This window comes from Parasteatoda tepidariorum, chromosome 9 (genome assembly GCF_982258835.1).
Source record: "Parasteatoda tepidariorum strain Cologne lab strain chromosome 9, Ptep-v5.0, whole genome shotgun sequence".
NCBI classification, from domain to species: domain Eukaryota; kingdom Metazoa; phylum Arthropoda; class Arachnida; order Araneae; family Theridiidae; genus Parasteatoda; species Parasteatoda tepidariorum.
Window position 1 is genome coordinate 81866995 of NC_141763.1, and position 14200 is coordinate 81881194.

Here is a 14200-nt window from a genome sequence, read left to right on the forward strand (position 1 = left end):
CCTACAAGGGAACAATTTTTTCTTCTGTTGGATGAAATTTTTGTGAAACGAATCTTAGATACTTTCGTTGCGCTGATTTTCATGCCTGCAATTGGTTTCGCTCCCCTAGCTACAGTTTTTTTATTGGCATTTTTAGTCTATTTTGTGTCGAAATATTTAAGTTTTAAAACGTTATATATATAACAGGGGGTTGTGTAAATGTCACGACCAACTTCTAAGGTAGTTAGGATACTATATGGATAAGGATTAAAATAGCTTAGCAACCTATGCCCAGAAAATATCATTGTACGCCTCTAGGGACACTCCCCTTTTATGAACTATTTTTTCCCCGAGTGTTTCTGAATAAGATATAATAGGGAAGTTTCGATAGACGCATACGACTAAATTTCTGGCATGGGTTCCTGTGTAATTTTAATCATGATGATGTACCATAACTCCCCTAATAAACTGTCGTAACATTTGCTCGGCTAACACCCGTTATATATAATGTTTTTAAATCTGTACATTTTTTATGAAGAAAAGATTACAAAATTAATTTTAAAAAAACTGTGGCTTAGAGAGGGAATCCGATTGCAGATTTGAAATCCTTATAATTGAATTAGGCAAGATCAATTGTCTCCATAAATGCAACCAAAAATTTGTTCTTCTTAGTTATTTATTCATTTCGTTCAAACATTTTGATTAACAAAAATTTTCGTTAATTGTTTATTAAATTTCTAATTTAAACATTACTTAATATTTTGTTCATTTTTTCGATTAGCAAAAAATTTTCTTACAATTAGTAATTAATTAATTAATTAATTTTCTAACTTAAAAATATTAGTTATTTATTTCGATTCGCATAATTAATTTACTCTTGGGGACAGCTTGAAAAAACGCGAAAAATTCTCAACTTTTGAAATGGCACTAAGGGTGGATGAATATTTGTTTCTTATTTTTTTCGGTGGTGGATCCCAAATAGTCCAACGTCTTACCAACAGGTCTCTCTCGGCCTACCATCAAAAAATATTTTATTATGTCAATATAATATGTTATATTAATTTTCAGTGTTTTTTTATGAATTCTTTTATCATGTAAAAGAAATATATTCTGAAAATATTCCAATTAAAATAAAAAAAAAAACTATTAAATTAATTTGAAATGTGTACTTATTGTTTTATAAAATTTTTAAGCTTGTGTGATATTTAAATACTTTTCATTACACGAGCTTCATATGCCTGACACAAACAGTCACAACTAGAAGTATGTCACACAATTTACTATAATTTATTGTCTAATAATATTAAATTATTTTTTTTAAAAAATTTGACAGCCCTTCCTGAATTGAAGAAAGTAGTTTTCGTACCTTCCAGAAATAAAGACATAGTGGAAACAATAGATCACATACCGAAATGGTAAGCTTTTTCATCATATAATTAAAAGCTGAGACAGATTTTGTATTTTCCAAAAAAAAAAACATTTTTTTTTTTATATCATAAAGTTTTGACAATTTTATTACTTTTAACAATTTCATTACTTTTAAATAAGTTTTTTTTTCACTTTAAAAAATTTCACTATGAATGTTCAGATTTATATCTGAAAACATGTTATCTCTCATTAATTTTTTTGCTACTTTTGATTGACATCTACTCGAGCACGAACTTATAAAATGAAAAAGTTAAGATCTCACGAGAGAAATTTTCTACAACAATGGGAAAGTAGTTCATATTTAAAACAAAAAAGCTGAAAAAATTACAGTAAGCCTTTAAATTTGGAAAAACTTTTGAGCAAATAGCAATTTTGAAAAAAAAAAAAAAAAACTCTTGTTAAAATTATATTACAAAATGGTTTTAGCAACACTTCAAAATTCAATTCTGTAGCTGCATTTCAGCTGATAGTCGATTAACCAACATAATTTTTAAAATTTTTCTTTTTACTACAAGTTTAACATTTAATAATTATCGAACTAATAATCTATTCGTAATTTTTTAATCCATTAAACTCTTTGTACATTTTTGTACACACCTTTGTAGTTTCAAGTTTCTAACTTCCATAGATTTTGAGCCGCAAAGCAAACTCTTACGTAAAAAAAAATGAAACATTGCATTTTTAGTTACAATAACTCTCGGGAAAATTGGAATTTCAAAGAAACTCTGTGTTAAGTTCATAAACAAATAGAACCCTTTCAGCATGCTAAATCTCTACTCTACTGTATTTGCATTTCTGCGGGCTGTAGAGCGACCCGTATGCTTAATAATTCTTGAACAGTTAATAACTCTCACACAAATTATTGAACGTTAAGTTTTTTTTTCATTCCAATGTATTTTCAATACACTTTTCTTATAAATTACTAAGTCTTACAATCAATGCGCATCAAAATAAAATGTATCATAAGATTTTTTTCTTTTAAGTATAACACTTGATAATTCTCGAACTATTAATCCAACGTAATTTGCATTTAAAGTTACAATAACTTTTGAGAAAATTGGAATTCCGAAAAAACTTGTGTTAAGTTCATAAGCAAATGTGGCCCTTTCAGTATGCTAAATCTCTACTCTGCATTTGCATTTCTGCGGGCTGTAGAGCGACCCTTATGGTTAATAATTCTTGGACAAGCAATAACTCTAACACAAAATATTGAATATTTATTCCAATGTATTGTTTGTACACTTTTCTATAAATTTCCAAGTCTTATAATCTTGGTGTTTCAAAGCAAAATGTAACGCTAAATTGAAAACCCTAACAGTTGTGACAGCTGCGGCTGTTAAGATATTTTTTTTAATCAAAGAAAATACGACTTTAAGTTTAATATCTTATTTTCTGAAGATATTTACCACATTCTTATTGTTGCAGTGTTTTCATATCAGATTTTCTTGAATCTGCACGAAGTAAACATGATCTAGGTGACATTCAATTTGAAGAAGTGCCATTCGACTATCCTCTTTGTATCAGCTTCACTTCGGGTACAACGGGTCCTCCGAAACGCCTAATACATTCACATGGCGTAAGTATTGATACAGTATGCAAACGAAAACAAGTACTGTAAAAGAAAAAAAAGTTAAAGTCAATTGCTACTAAGGTCAACAAAGAAAAATATTATTTTAGTTACTTTTTACTAAATAATTACAATTCTTATAAATATATATATATATACATATGACAGAATCATACATGCGTATGACAGACTCGCCACTGACGGTATTTATTCATAAATTTATGTCCTACTAAATACACTCTATAAGAAAAAAAATCGACGCACCAAAAACGCACTAAGACGCGCAAAATCGATGCTCGATCAGGCTGGAATGATGCCGACTGGGGACGTATAGTCTTTAGCGACGAATCCCGCTTCCAACTGTGTCCTGACGATCATCGAAGACGTGTTTGGAGACGCACAGGGCAGAGGGGGGATCCTGCCTTCACTATTTCACTCCACACCGACCCTCAACTAGACATTATGGTCTGGGGTGCCATTTCCTTTGACAGCCGGACCCCTTTGGTCGTCATTAGAGGTACACTTACTGCACATCGGCACGTCGACGACATCCTAAGACCTGTTTTGCTACAGTTCCTTTTGCAGCTCCTAGGGGCCCTATTACCAACTCATCGAAATTTATTCCGCTTGGAAACGATTCCGATCGGAAACTAGCTTTCATCGGATTGCCAATTTCGTAAAACCCACTTTGCCGTAACATGAGCATATCGGAATCCGGAATCGAAATCGCCATTCTGTACGATTCCGGTGAAATTGAAGTTTGTAGGCGGGGCTAACTTTGACCAATTAGAAAATAATTCTAATTCTAATTTATTAATCTGGCAACGATATGTTTGTATTCTCTACTTCTATACGAGTTAAAATCGCATTAACTTAGAACTGAAAGCTTAAAAATTCATACATTTTCAACAATTTTGTGTTCTAAAAGCCAAGTTTGTGTTTATTTGAAGTACAGAGAGTAGTGTAGAGTGAAATTACAACGTAGTATTTTCAAATGGCTTCACGTACAAAAATTAATATTCGCCTGCAAACAATGATTGTGGAATACCTAGAAAACAATCCAGATTAAAATAAAGGAAGCCTTACTGGCATATCTGGCGTAATTACAACTATAAATATTAAATACCAAATCACTACTATATAAGACATGTTAACTTGCATCCACCTTAAAGTACCATAAGATAGTTGAAGGATAACACAGTCGATAGTGAAATCTCCACACATGCATATTTCAAACAATATAGGAAATTCTAATAGCTAACTTTGGTAATTCCTTTTTTTAGCTAAGATTCTATTGTTTTTCGAACATATTTTTTTTTATGTAGCTTTTGCTATTAATTTCCACAATCCGATATTATTCATTTCCACTACTGAATTTCGCCTATGAGTAACACCATTTAAAAAAAAAACTAATTTCAAACCTAAATTAGTTTCTAAATTTTGTTGTCGGGATATTGGAATACCCAAAATCTTTTAAGCCGATAGATCTTTCTCTTAATAGTGTTTCGATCACTCTCTTCAGCAATAGCTGACTGTATGACGGAAAACAGCGCCATTTTGTTCACTGAAATAAACAAACTCTTATCGGAATCTAGATTTCGCTTACTCTTAAACTTGCCGGAATGGGATTCGTAATAATTTCGCATCAGAATTTAGTTCCGAGCGGAATCAAGAGCTCGTAATACGACTTAACAGACATTCACGGATTTATGACGTCACGAGAGTTTCATTTCGATCGGAATCAGATTCTGTGAAGCTGGTAATAGGGCCCCAGGACTGGTTTTTCAGCAGGACAATGCCAGACCACATACGGCACGTGTGGCTATGAACTGTCTACAAGTTTGTCAAACTCTTGCTTGGCCTGCCAGATCACCAGATCTCTCTCCCATCGAGCATGTCTGGGATATGATGGGAAGGCGATTGCAACTGGCACGGAATGTTGATGACCTCGTTCCACAATTGGATCGAATTTGGCAGGAAATACCGCAAGAGACCATCCGGGAGCTTTATCGGTCTATGCCACGCCGTGTGGCAGCTTGTATCCAGGCTAGAGGCGGGTCGACACCTTATTGAACTTGTTACTGTAACTCTGCAATAAATTATTCAATTGTTCTGAAATTTTAATCATTTACTATTCTGAACATTGTCTTCCTATCCCCAAATTTTCGTTTCAATCGGAAAGCTCCTTCTTTGTGCGTCGTTTTTTTGTTATAGAGTGTATCTTATATAAGAGAATTTTTTTTCTCCCCAATAAAACTAAAATTAATTAACTAAATTTGATTAATGAATTAATATTTGAAAACACTGTATTAACATCACGTGTCATCCACTATAAGTGTATTTAAACTTGATTGACTTCAAGTATATTAAAAAGATGTATTTAGTGGATGAATGAAAAGTATTTTATTAATTATTGAAAATTTGAACAAGATATATAAATATATATAGGGAGAGGGTCAACGAATAGTAAAAATTGAATAAAGAAGATGTTTTATTAACTCCTCTTCCCCCCCAAGAAAATAAATTACAGATATTCTTATTTTTCTTTTTGTCATTTAGTCCGCGTTTTAATTATTAATTTATAAACATTATTATTAAGTAATTAAATATTTATTATTAATATTTATTAATAATATTTATTAATAATATTTATTAATAATATTCGTTAATAATATTTATTAATAATATTTATTATTAATATTTATTAATAATATTTATTAATAATATTTATCATTAATATTTATTTAAAAAACTTATTATTAATAAATAATTACTTCTTATAATATATTAATAATTTTTAATAATTAATAAATACAAAAAATTATTGAATACTAAAAATAATTAGGAATAATTATTGTAAAAACATATTTGAATTATTAATATGTATTGTTATAAATATAATTACAAAATTCTTCAGCACAAAGCGATTTTTTCTAGTTATTTAATAATAAAACTTTATTAAAATTTTCTTTGCATTGCATTTTGTTGTATTATGAAATAAATCATCAATGTGGAATACTGTCAAAAATGGTAATTAATCAATCATGCATACTTCATAGTATGTGTTAGCACAGTAATTTTACAAAACCAAAGGATGTAACCTTTATACCTTGTTACCAATATATATATATATATATATATATATATATATATATATATATATATATATATATATATATATATATATATATATATATATAACTCAATAACGAGGCAACTTCGAAATTTTTTCTCATAATATTATTATATTCTATTTTATAGAGCTTTATAACTACCATAAGAGATTATGGATTACATCAAGATCATGGTAGAAAAGATGTTAATTTCAACATATCTCCAGTGAGTATAACTTGTTATTTATTAGCTGTAATAATAGATTTGAAACAATAATAAGTAAATTTATTTTATCTTCATAGTATTTGTTTCTTTATTTAAGACAGAAAAAGCGAACATTAAATATCTTTTTCAGTTTTAGCATTAAGTACCTCTTTGGTCGTATTTTTATGCTGCCCCTATAGATTTTTATGCTTTATAGCTATTTTAATAATTAAAATTCATCAAAAATCTGCAATTATGAGAATAATAGTTTATTAAAGTTTCTAAAGTATAATCCTTAATATACAAGTAGATATTGTGTTTTGGAAACTTCATTGAAGGAAAAAGTAAGGTCAAAATTATCAAAATATTTTAAAATGTACACTGTTTCAGGAGCTGGTAATTTTTCAAAACAATTTAGTGAGGAATTTTAAAAAATTACAAAGAAATATGGTTTTGTGAGATAAAATTTGGTCAATATGATAAAATTGATAATTTTATCATAATGCAGGGCATAAAAGCCATTTATTAGGTTAAATTTGCTTTTTTCTTTTGTATATTTTACTAAATGCGTGATAGTAAGAACTATAATTTCAAAAATCAAAATTTTCAGTATATCTTTGCCATATTAACGGAAAAATTACCAAATGAATAGTTTTTATTAATCAGAATTGTGTTTTTTTTAAACCAGAAATCTCATTGATAATGAAAAAGCGTAATTCCTAAAATTGTAGAAAGGAAAAGTCGACATGTTTTGATAATCATTACTATAATAGTCATTACCATACAGTGAGGAAATTTTATCAGAATTTTCTTTCTTGTGTTAATAATTTTAATTCTAATAAATTAAATATTACTATGAAGATGAAAGCAACAATCTTTTAAAGTTTTAAAGATAGTGCTTAAATATTCTTAATTTCATCTAAAGTCATTAATGTTCATGTTATTATTAAACTTCTATATTTCTTCTAAAATTGGTACCTTATTAATTAGAGAAAATCTATTTAAGACAACTTTCCTTATCAAAGAAAAGTTTTGATTTTTGGCTTTTCAATGTCTGTTCTTTATTTTTACATTTATTTTGCAAAATAAAATTTAAAAAAAGTTTTGAGTTTAAATTTAAAGATAGTTTGCGTGATATGCTTCAAAATTTATTAATAATTCAAATATAATTATATTCATTATAATAATAAATAATTTATGGGAAAACGTTCAGTTCAATCATACATTTTTAAAAGCTAAAAAAGACGTTTTTTCCTTAAAGAAAAAGCAGATTTTTTTTTAATAAAAAAATGTATTTTTTGAAAAATACATTTCTTAAAAAAAATATACAAAGGACAGGTCTATTCTAAAAAGATACATTTTTATTTGTCTATTGTAGGTAGGTTGGATATCATGGAACATGGCTATTAATTCTCTACATTTAGGCTTAACATTAGTATCATACGATGGATATCCATTTGAAACTTCTCCTACCCGTTTTTGGGACTTGGTGGATAAATTTGGCATCACATCGTCTTATATTTGGTCAAGCATTGTAGAGACTATGTTATTGAAAGACCATGGACCGAGTAATGAACTTTGTTTTTATTTTAGCACGTTTCACTTTTTGTGTAAAATTATTGGAAAAATACTAAGCATTAAATGTATCGTCCCAAAGCAATTAGTAATAATGCTAATAATTAATAATAGTTATAATTAATAATAATTAATAAGAATTAATGGTTATATTAATTTTCATTAATTACATAAATTAAATTAATAATAATTAGATATTGATAATTAATTAAATTAATAATTAATTATTGGTCATTAATTAAACTAATAATAATATAATTATTGGTCATTAATTAAATTAATAATAATTAATTATTGATAATTAATTAAATTATTAATAATTATTGTATTAAAATAACATTAATTACCATTAATTATGATAGCAACAATAATTAATAGTTTATTAATGAAGTAAATAGTTATAACGTTATAATGTAAAAGCTTAATAAGCTTTCAAAAATTGTAAAAGTGAAAAGTCGAAAAAATTTGAAAATAGGCGTACGTTCTCGATACTCACCATATTTTAATCTGTTTATTTTGGGTGGGTCTTAAGAATGTGTGTTTATTATCGCTTATTTGTAGTGAAACTTTTACACAATCAAGTAAATGCTAAAACATTTTTATAATAAAGTGGTATGAGTCTTAGGTATTATTTAACTAAATCTTTTAAAATTTAAGAATTAAAAAATTGTCTTCTTCAACAAACTTAAATTTTTTTTTATCTGTACTTGTCAAAGAAATACCTTGACCAGCTTTTAAAAAATCGCAATTTTAAAGTAATATAATATTAAACGACTGACAAATTCAGTAAGTAAAAGTGAAAAAAAATCACATCTAAAATGTGAAGAAAACAAGATACGATAAAGTTAGCGGGGTTTTTTTTCATAAAAATTTACTTTGTGTAAATAAGAAAAAAAATTACAGCCGAGAGCTTTAATGTACTATTTGGCGAGTGAGAAGTATTTAATAACTTTTTACATCCGTATTTCTTTTCTGATTGAGAAAGCAAATTTTTATTATGTAAATTTACATATGTAATTTTAAAATATTAAACTTATTTCAATTTATAGCCTCTAAACATTCGTTGAAGAATTTAAGACATCTTATGACAATGGGAAGCCCAGCAAAGCTTGAAGTTTATGATTTTCTTGCACAGAAAATTAAGCCAGGATTATTTTTCAATTCAGTGTATGGTAAGAATTAAAAAAAATATGTTTTTATTTCGTATGAAAATTTAAAAATAAGAAACACAATTATTCAATTAGACATAAAATATTTAAGAGATTATAATAATCTATAGTATAAACCAATGATTTAGCACATTGAAAATTTTAGTGCGTCTTAGCACTAAAAATAGTGGCAGCTACCTTACACTGAAAATGGTTATATGAAACAAAGGATAGTTAAAGGAATAATTTCAAGAAACTAAAACGCAAAGATAATCTTGATTAAAAGTTTTATTGGCTTCAAAAAATACAAAGATGGTAATAAAACTCGACAAGTTACAAGCACTCAATAATAGGTACCCATTCTCAAGACTTGCCAGATATGAATGAAGAAAACAAAGAGGGATTTTGAACCATAAAAGTTAGTTTCCAACAAAGAAAGGGAAAATAAAGGTGGAAAACAAAACTAGAAGAACCCCTGTAACCAAGAGAGACAAATCAGGGCGAAATGTATTTACATGCGTTATGGAGAGGAACTCATGTCGTTAACAAGGGAATCGGCATTCAAATGAATGTAAAAAGATTCCAGGGCATCAAGATGAGTTGGTCATGATAGCTTTTTTTGATGCTATGGAATTAATCAACTTCACAGCTTAATTGAGCATAATTCGGCAAATACAAATTGGAATTCATTTTCCCCCCAATAGTAGATGATAATGCAGATTGTTCGCAACATATTGTAAATTATATTGCTATGTAAATTATAAACTTAAATTTGAAACAAAATTTCCGTGTCAGCCAACCAAAGGCGTATGAAAAATGTTAAAATAGTACAGGAAAAAAGGCATATTAAATTTGATTAGAGTGACAGTACTTTGAATGCTTTTAGTCACTCCCTAAATTTTCTCTTCCAAAATAAACCTGCTTTGATGTTCGTGACATAGAACAATATTTCGTTTATTTATTGTAACATCTAAGGTTCGACAGTTTATAATAAAAGCCAACATTTTAATTTATATTTCTGATACTTTACTTAAATATGATTTTTCCAACTGTTAATTTTACGAACCATTAAACTTTGAGGTTCATAAAAATTTAGGATTAACAAATTTTCTTAAAAAGTTGATTTGATCTTAGTTTAGAATCATACTGTAAATTTTTCCACACTCGCCAGACAAGGTTCCACAGATTTTTTTGAGATATTACTGGCGAGGTCTTAAAACACTAAATTCTGTCTCAAACTGCGGAGTCAACATATTACCGTGACTGGAGGTCTGATATCTGGAGATCTAGCAGGCCATTCCACCGAACCACCTACAACCTCTATCTTTTTCCTCAAGGATTTCAAACCCTGCAATTCCAAGCAATTCCAATTTTTGCTTGTGTCTTTTGCATTTTTAAACCTTTTGTTTGTATGAGGCACAAGTAGCGAAACTAAAAGAGACGACTTAGGAATGAATTGAAAAATTGCGTATTGCAGTGATTTTTTTAAAAGCTTTGACATAATAATAGACTTTTCTTTAACTTAGAATTCACTATGCATGGCTCTGTTTGATTCCTCCTTTTCATTGAAATTTAATCATTATGTCGTTTGATTTACACGAAATAATTTTTTTCTTATAATTTTACTGTTATAATTTTTTTTATGACAACATACTTTAAAAATGATTTTATGAAGTTATTTAGATAGTAGTATTTGTATAAATAATGGACAGTTTCTACGTGATTTGTTTTTAGGTTGTACCGAAGTATTTGGTCAACTGACTGGGTGTGATTTTAATCTTCCAGTATATAGAGGTGAATTGCAAGCTCCATCTTTGGCAATGGATTTGAAAGTTTTGAATGAAAAAGGTAAAATAATAAATGTTGCCAATTTTTGTAAATTTTGTGTTAAAAGTTTAGAGCAGCTTAACATTAATCTATTTTGGTGAGCACATTAATCATAACAATTACGGAATCAGAATTTTTAATGGAATATTGTATCGGTTTCTTACATGTGATTTGTAAATTTTGAGTTAAAAGTTTAGAGCAGCTTAACATTAATCTATTTTGGTGAGCACATTAATTATAACAATTACGGAATCAGAATTTTTAATGGAATATTGTATCGGTTTCTTGTAGGTGATTTTTGTAAATTTTGTGTTAAAAGTTTAGAGCAGTTTAACATTAACCTATTTTGTTGAGCACATTTATCATAACAATGACGGAATCGGAATTTTTAATGGAATATTATATTGGATTTTTTATAGGTGAATCAGTAGTAGGTGAAAGGGGAGAAGTTGTAATTTCAAACCCTTATCCAGCGATGCCCATAGCTGCAATAAATCACAAAGGCGAATCTGTTGTGACAGAAACATATCTGACACAATATCCAGGTAATGATTAATTAAGATTATTATTTTAGTTATTACGGTTATCATTATGATTTGTAATCAAATAGCTGAATAATTGATTCTCATTTAATACTCTTCTTATTCAAAATTCAGCACTGCGTAAATCTTTAAGATTAGATAATTCTGAAGAATCGGAAGTCAGAATAAAGGTCAAAAGATAAATAGATTTCACCTTGTGATAACACACAAACGCAACAGTTTGATTGATAACAAATTATGAAAACAACATTGTTTTAAGTTAAAAATTTTAAAAGGGTAACAATGTAATAAAAATGCAGCAATTTTGTCTCAGAATTTTAGTTTGTAAAGACATAAATAATATCACTCATAATTTTTGATCCGAATTTTTCAGAAATGTAAACATTTTATAATCATAGTTTCATTTTCATAGTAAATCAAAGGAAAATGTTGTATTGAAAAATTATGCAGTTAAAAAAATCGGAGTTTATAATAAAAAACCTAAAATGACCAACTCTGGACTTTTTTACTTTGATTTTAAGCAGAGTGATTTTTTTTCAGGAGCAAAATTTAGGCATATTTAAGTACAAAAAGGAAACAAAAATATGATTTAGTCATCTATGTATAATTTCTTTTTTCCCCCTTAATATTTTAAATGGCCACGACATGATTCATAAATAATATTACTATTTTGAAAATTAGGTTTATATTAAATGCAATAGATTTTATATTTATTTTATAACCGTCTTTAAACAGCCGACCCAATTTTGGGTTTATGTCTACTATTGTTCAACTCCGTAGCCTTGTAATTTTGAACCCCATCCAAAAGACAAGGAAACTCAAATTATGAAAAAGAATTATGTTAGTTTTACCAGGTGACTGTATTTTTCAATAGCTTTATTCATTTTACCCAACAAATAATGTGTTTGTGATTTATATGCAAAGTTCCTTTAAGTAAATGAAATGTAATGTTTTTATTTTTCTGCAGGTCATTGGTGTGTTGGTGACGATGCATGGATCAATCCAAACACAAAAGGAATGATTATCTATGGACGGAGGTAATATAATACAATGTTTGAAAGATTTTATTATAGATATGGCTTAGTAAAGTAATTAATATTTCAGACTATGGTAAAGCCGCCACATATTGCATTTTATCTGCTTTCAGCAAGCTCTGTACAAGCGCAGTGATTATCACATCGTTATATTTGCAAAAGCTAGTTGTGCAACCCATGCAATTAGGTACTTGCATCTAGAGAAGAAGATGATCACTGATACGCAGACACATGATCCATGAACTCAGCTGCAGCTGATCGTTTATAAACAGGATGTCGAGCTAAGTTTCTCCATACAAGTTATAATGTTAATAAACGTGAATTTAATTAAATACAAAACTGTATCGCACGTCGATTTTGTTAAAAAATTGCAATTTTTTCAGGTCTACGTCTTTTATTAAACTTAGAGTCATCATTTATTTAAGTATTTTATTGTAATAGTGATATATTTTTGTTTTGTGCACCTGGCAGCTTCCATGCATAATTTGTTTGTTCTAACTAACTTCGTCTCTGTCTTTGTGTTAAGTAAGAAATATATAGTGAAATAATGTTTGGGAAAGAATGTAGAACGTGTCACTGTGATGATTGGTATTTGGCGAGTTTGGCTTGCTTGAAATAGAACGGAAAGAATAGTTGCTGACGTAAGCAAATGCCACATTTCATAAACCAATTAGGATCGATATACTCACACTACGTCACTCGCAGGTAACCCTTTGTAGTTTACATGGGTTTTGTAGTTTTCTATAAATTTGTTTTTTTCTTTTAGCGCAAAAAATTTGTAAAAGCATTTCATGGTAATGGTTTAGTATTATATGGACAAATGTCCATACTTTTTAAAATGAAAACATCCAATGGTATATGTTATGATTTCTTTAATAATTTGTAGGGAAGAAAATTTGATATATTTATAAATTAGCTTAGTTAGTTTATTCATATTTTAAATTTAACATTTCATTCTGATTTTCCAGTGACGAAACAATGAATCCAAAAGGAGCAAGATTCAACTGCTCTGAAATTTATTTTGCACGTAAGTAAAATGGTCTGAATGTTAAAGAGCGTCACTTTATTATTAAAATATTTAGTTCGCTTTTTAGATATTTCGTATGGCCAGTCTCTTAAACGAAAATACAGTAACCAATATTTACTAAATTTAAAATTAAAACTGTGGTCTTATAATATATTGAACTATCTTAAATTATTATTTTATCCCTTTTCTTTTGAGGTCATCCCAACATGCGGACGACCTTACTTAACTGTGTAAGCATTTTACGGTTCGATAGGCGGCGCTGCTAAAATTTTCAGTCCACAATTTTCCATAAAATATACTGCTTTAAAGAAACTATCAATGGACAACTAATCTTTTTTTCATTTTGTGATGTCGTGAAGTTAATTGTTAATAGAGCTTACATCCAAATTTGCCTGATCTTCATCCAAAATCTAAACAAATGCTGATTTTAAAATCTGCTTGCTCCTCTCCAATTTGGACTTGTTACGTAATCGAAGCTGCTGAATCTCTCATCGGTAATCTATGTTAAATTGAAAACAAAACAATAAAGAGACTCCGACCTTGTGAATTGATGAGTAAACTAATGAAACTAATTATTTTATTATTGTTTATTAATGTGACTAAAAGAAATGAAGTTATAAATCTTCAATCAATCAAAAACACTTAATTATTCAAAAATGACTTATTCGTAATTTATTTTGAATTCATTATGTGTTGGTTTACTGATAAAAAAATAAAGGATTTTGGCAATAATTAAGTAATTTCTTTAACAGTTT

The 14200-nt window shown here is 28.4% G+C and overlaps 1 protein-coding gene across 2 annotated transcripts in view; it reads left to right on the forward strand.

Moving 5' to 3' along the window:
- LOC107442734 (acetoacetyl-CoA synthetase) overlaps nucleotides 1-14200 on the forward strand; it is a 33094-nt gene that overhangs the window by 14488 nt on the left and 4406 nt on the right. For both annotated transcript variants that reach the window (XM_043041416.3, XM_087152246.1), the window contains exons 8-16: nucleotides 1313-1394; nucleotides 2833-2983; nucleotides 6236-6313; nucleotides 7671-7860; nucleotides 8917-9039; nucleotides 10750-10863; nucleotides 11262-11387; nucleotides 12352-12421; nucleotides 13387-13445. In XM_043041416.3, coding sequence (XP_042897350.2) covers nucleotides 1313-1394; nucleotides 2833-2983; nucleotides 6236-6313; nucleotides 7671-7860; nucleotides 8917-9039; nucleotides 10750-10863; nucleotides 11262-11387; nucleotides 12352-12421; nucleotides 13387-13445 — 993 coding nt within the window. The remainder of the gene's footprint in view (nucleotides 1-1312; nucleotides 1395-2832; nucleotides 2984-6235; nucleotides 6314-7670; nucleotides 7861-8916; nucleotides 9040-10749; nucleotides 10864-11261; nucleotides 11388-12351; nucleotides 12422-13386; nucleotides 13446-14200) is intronic.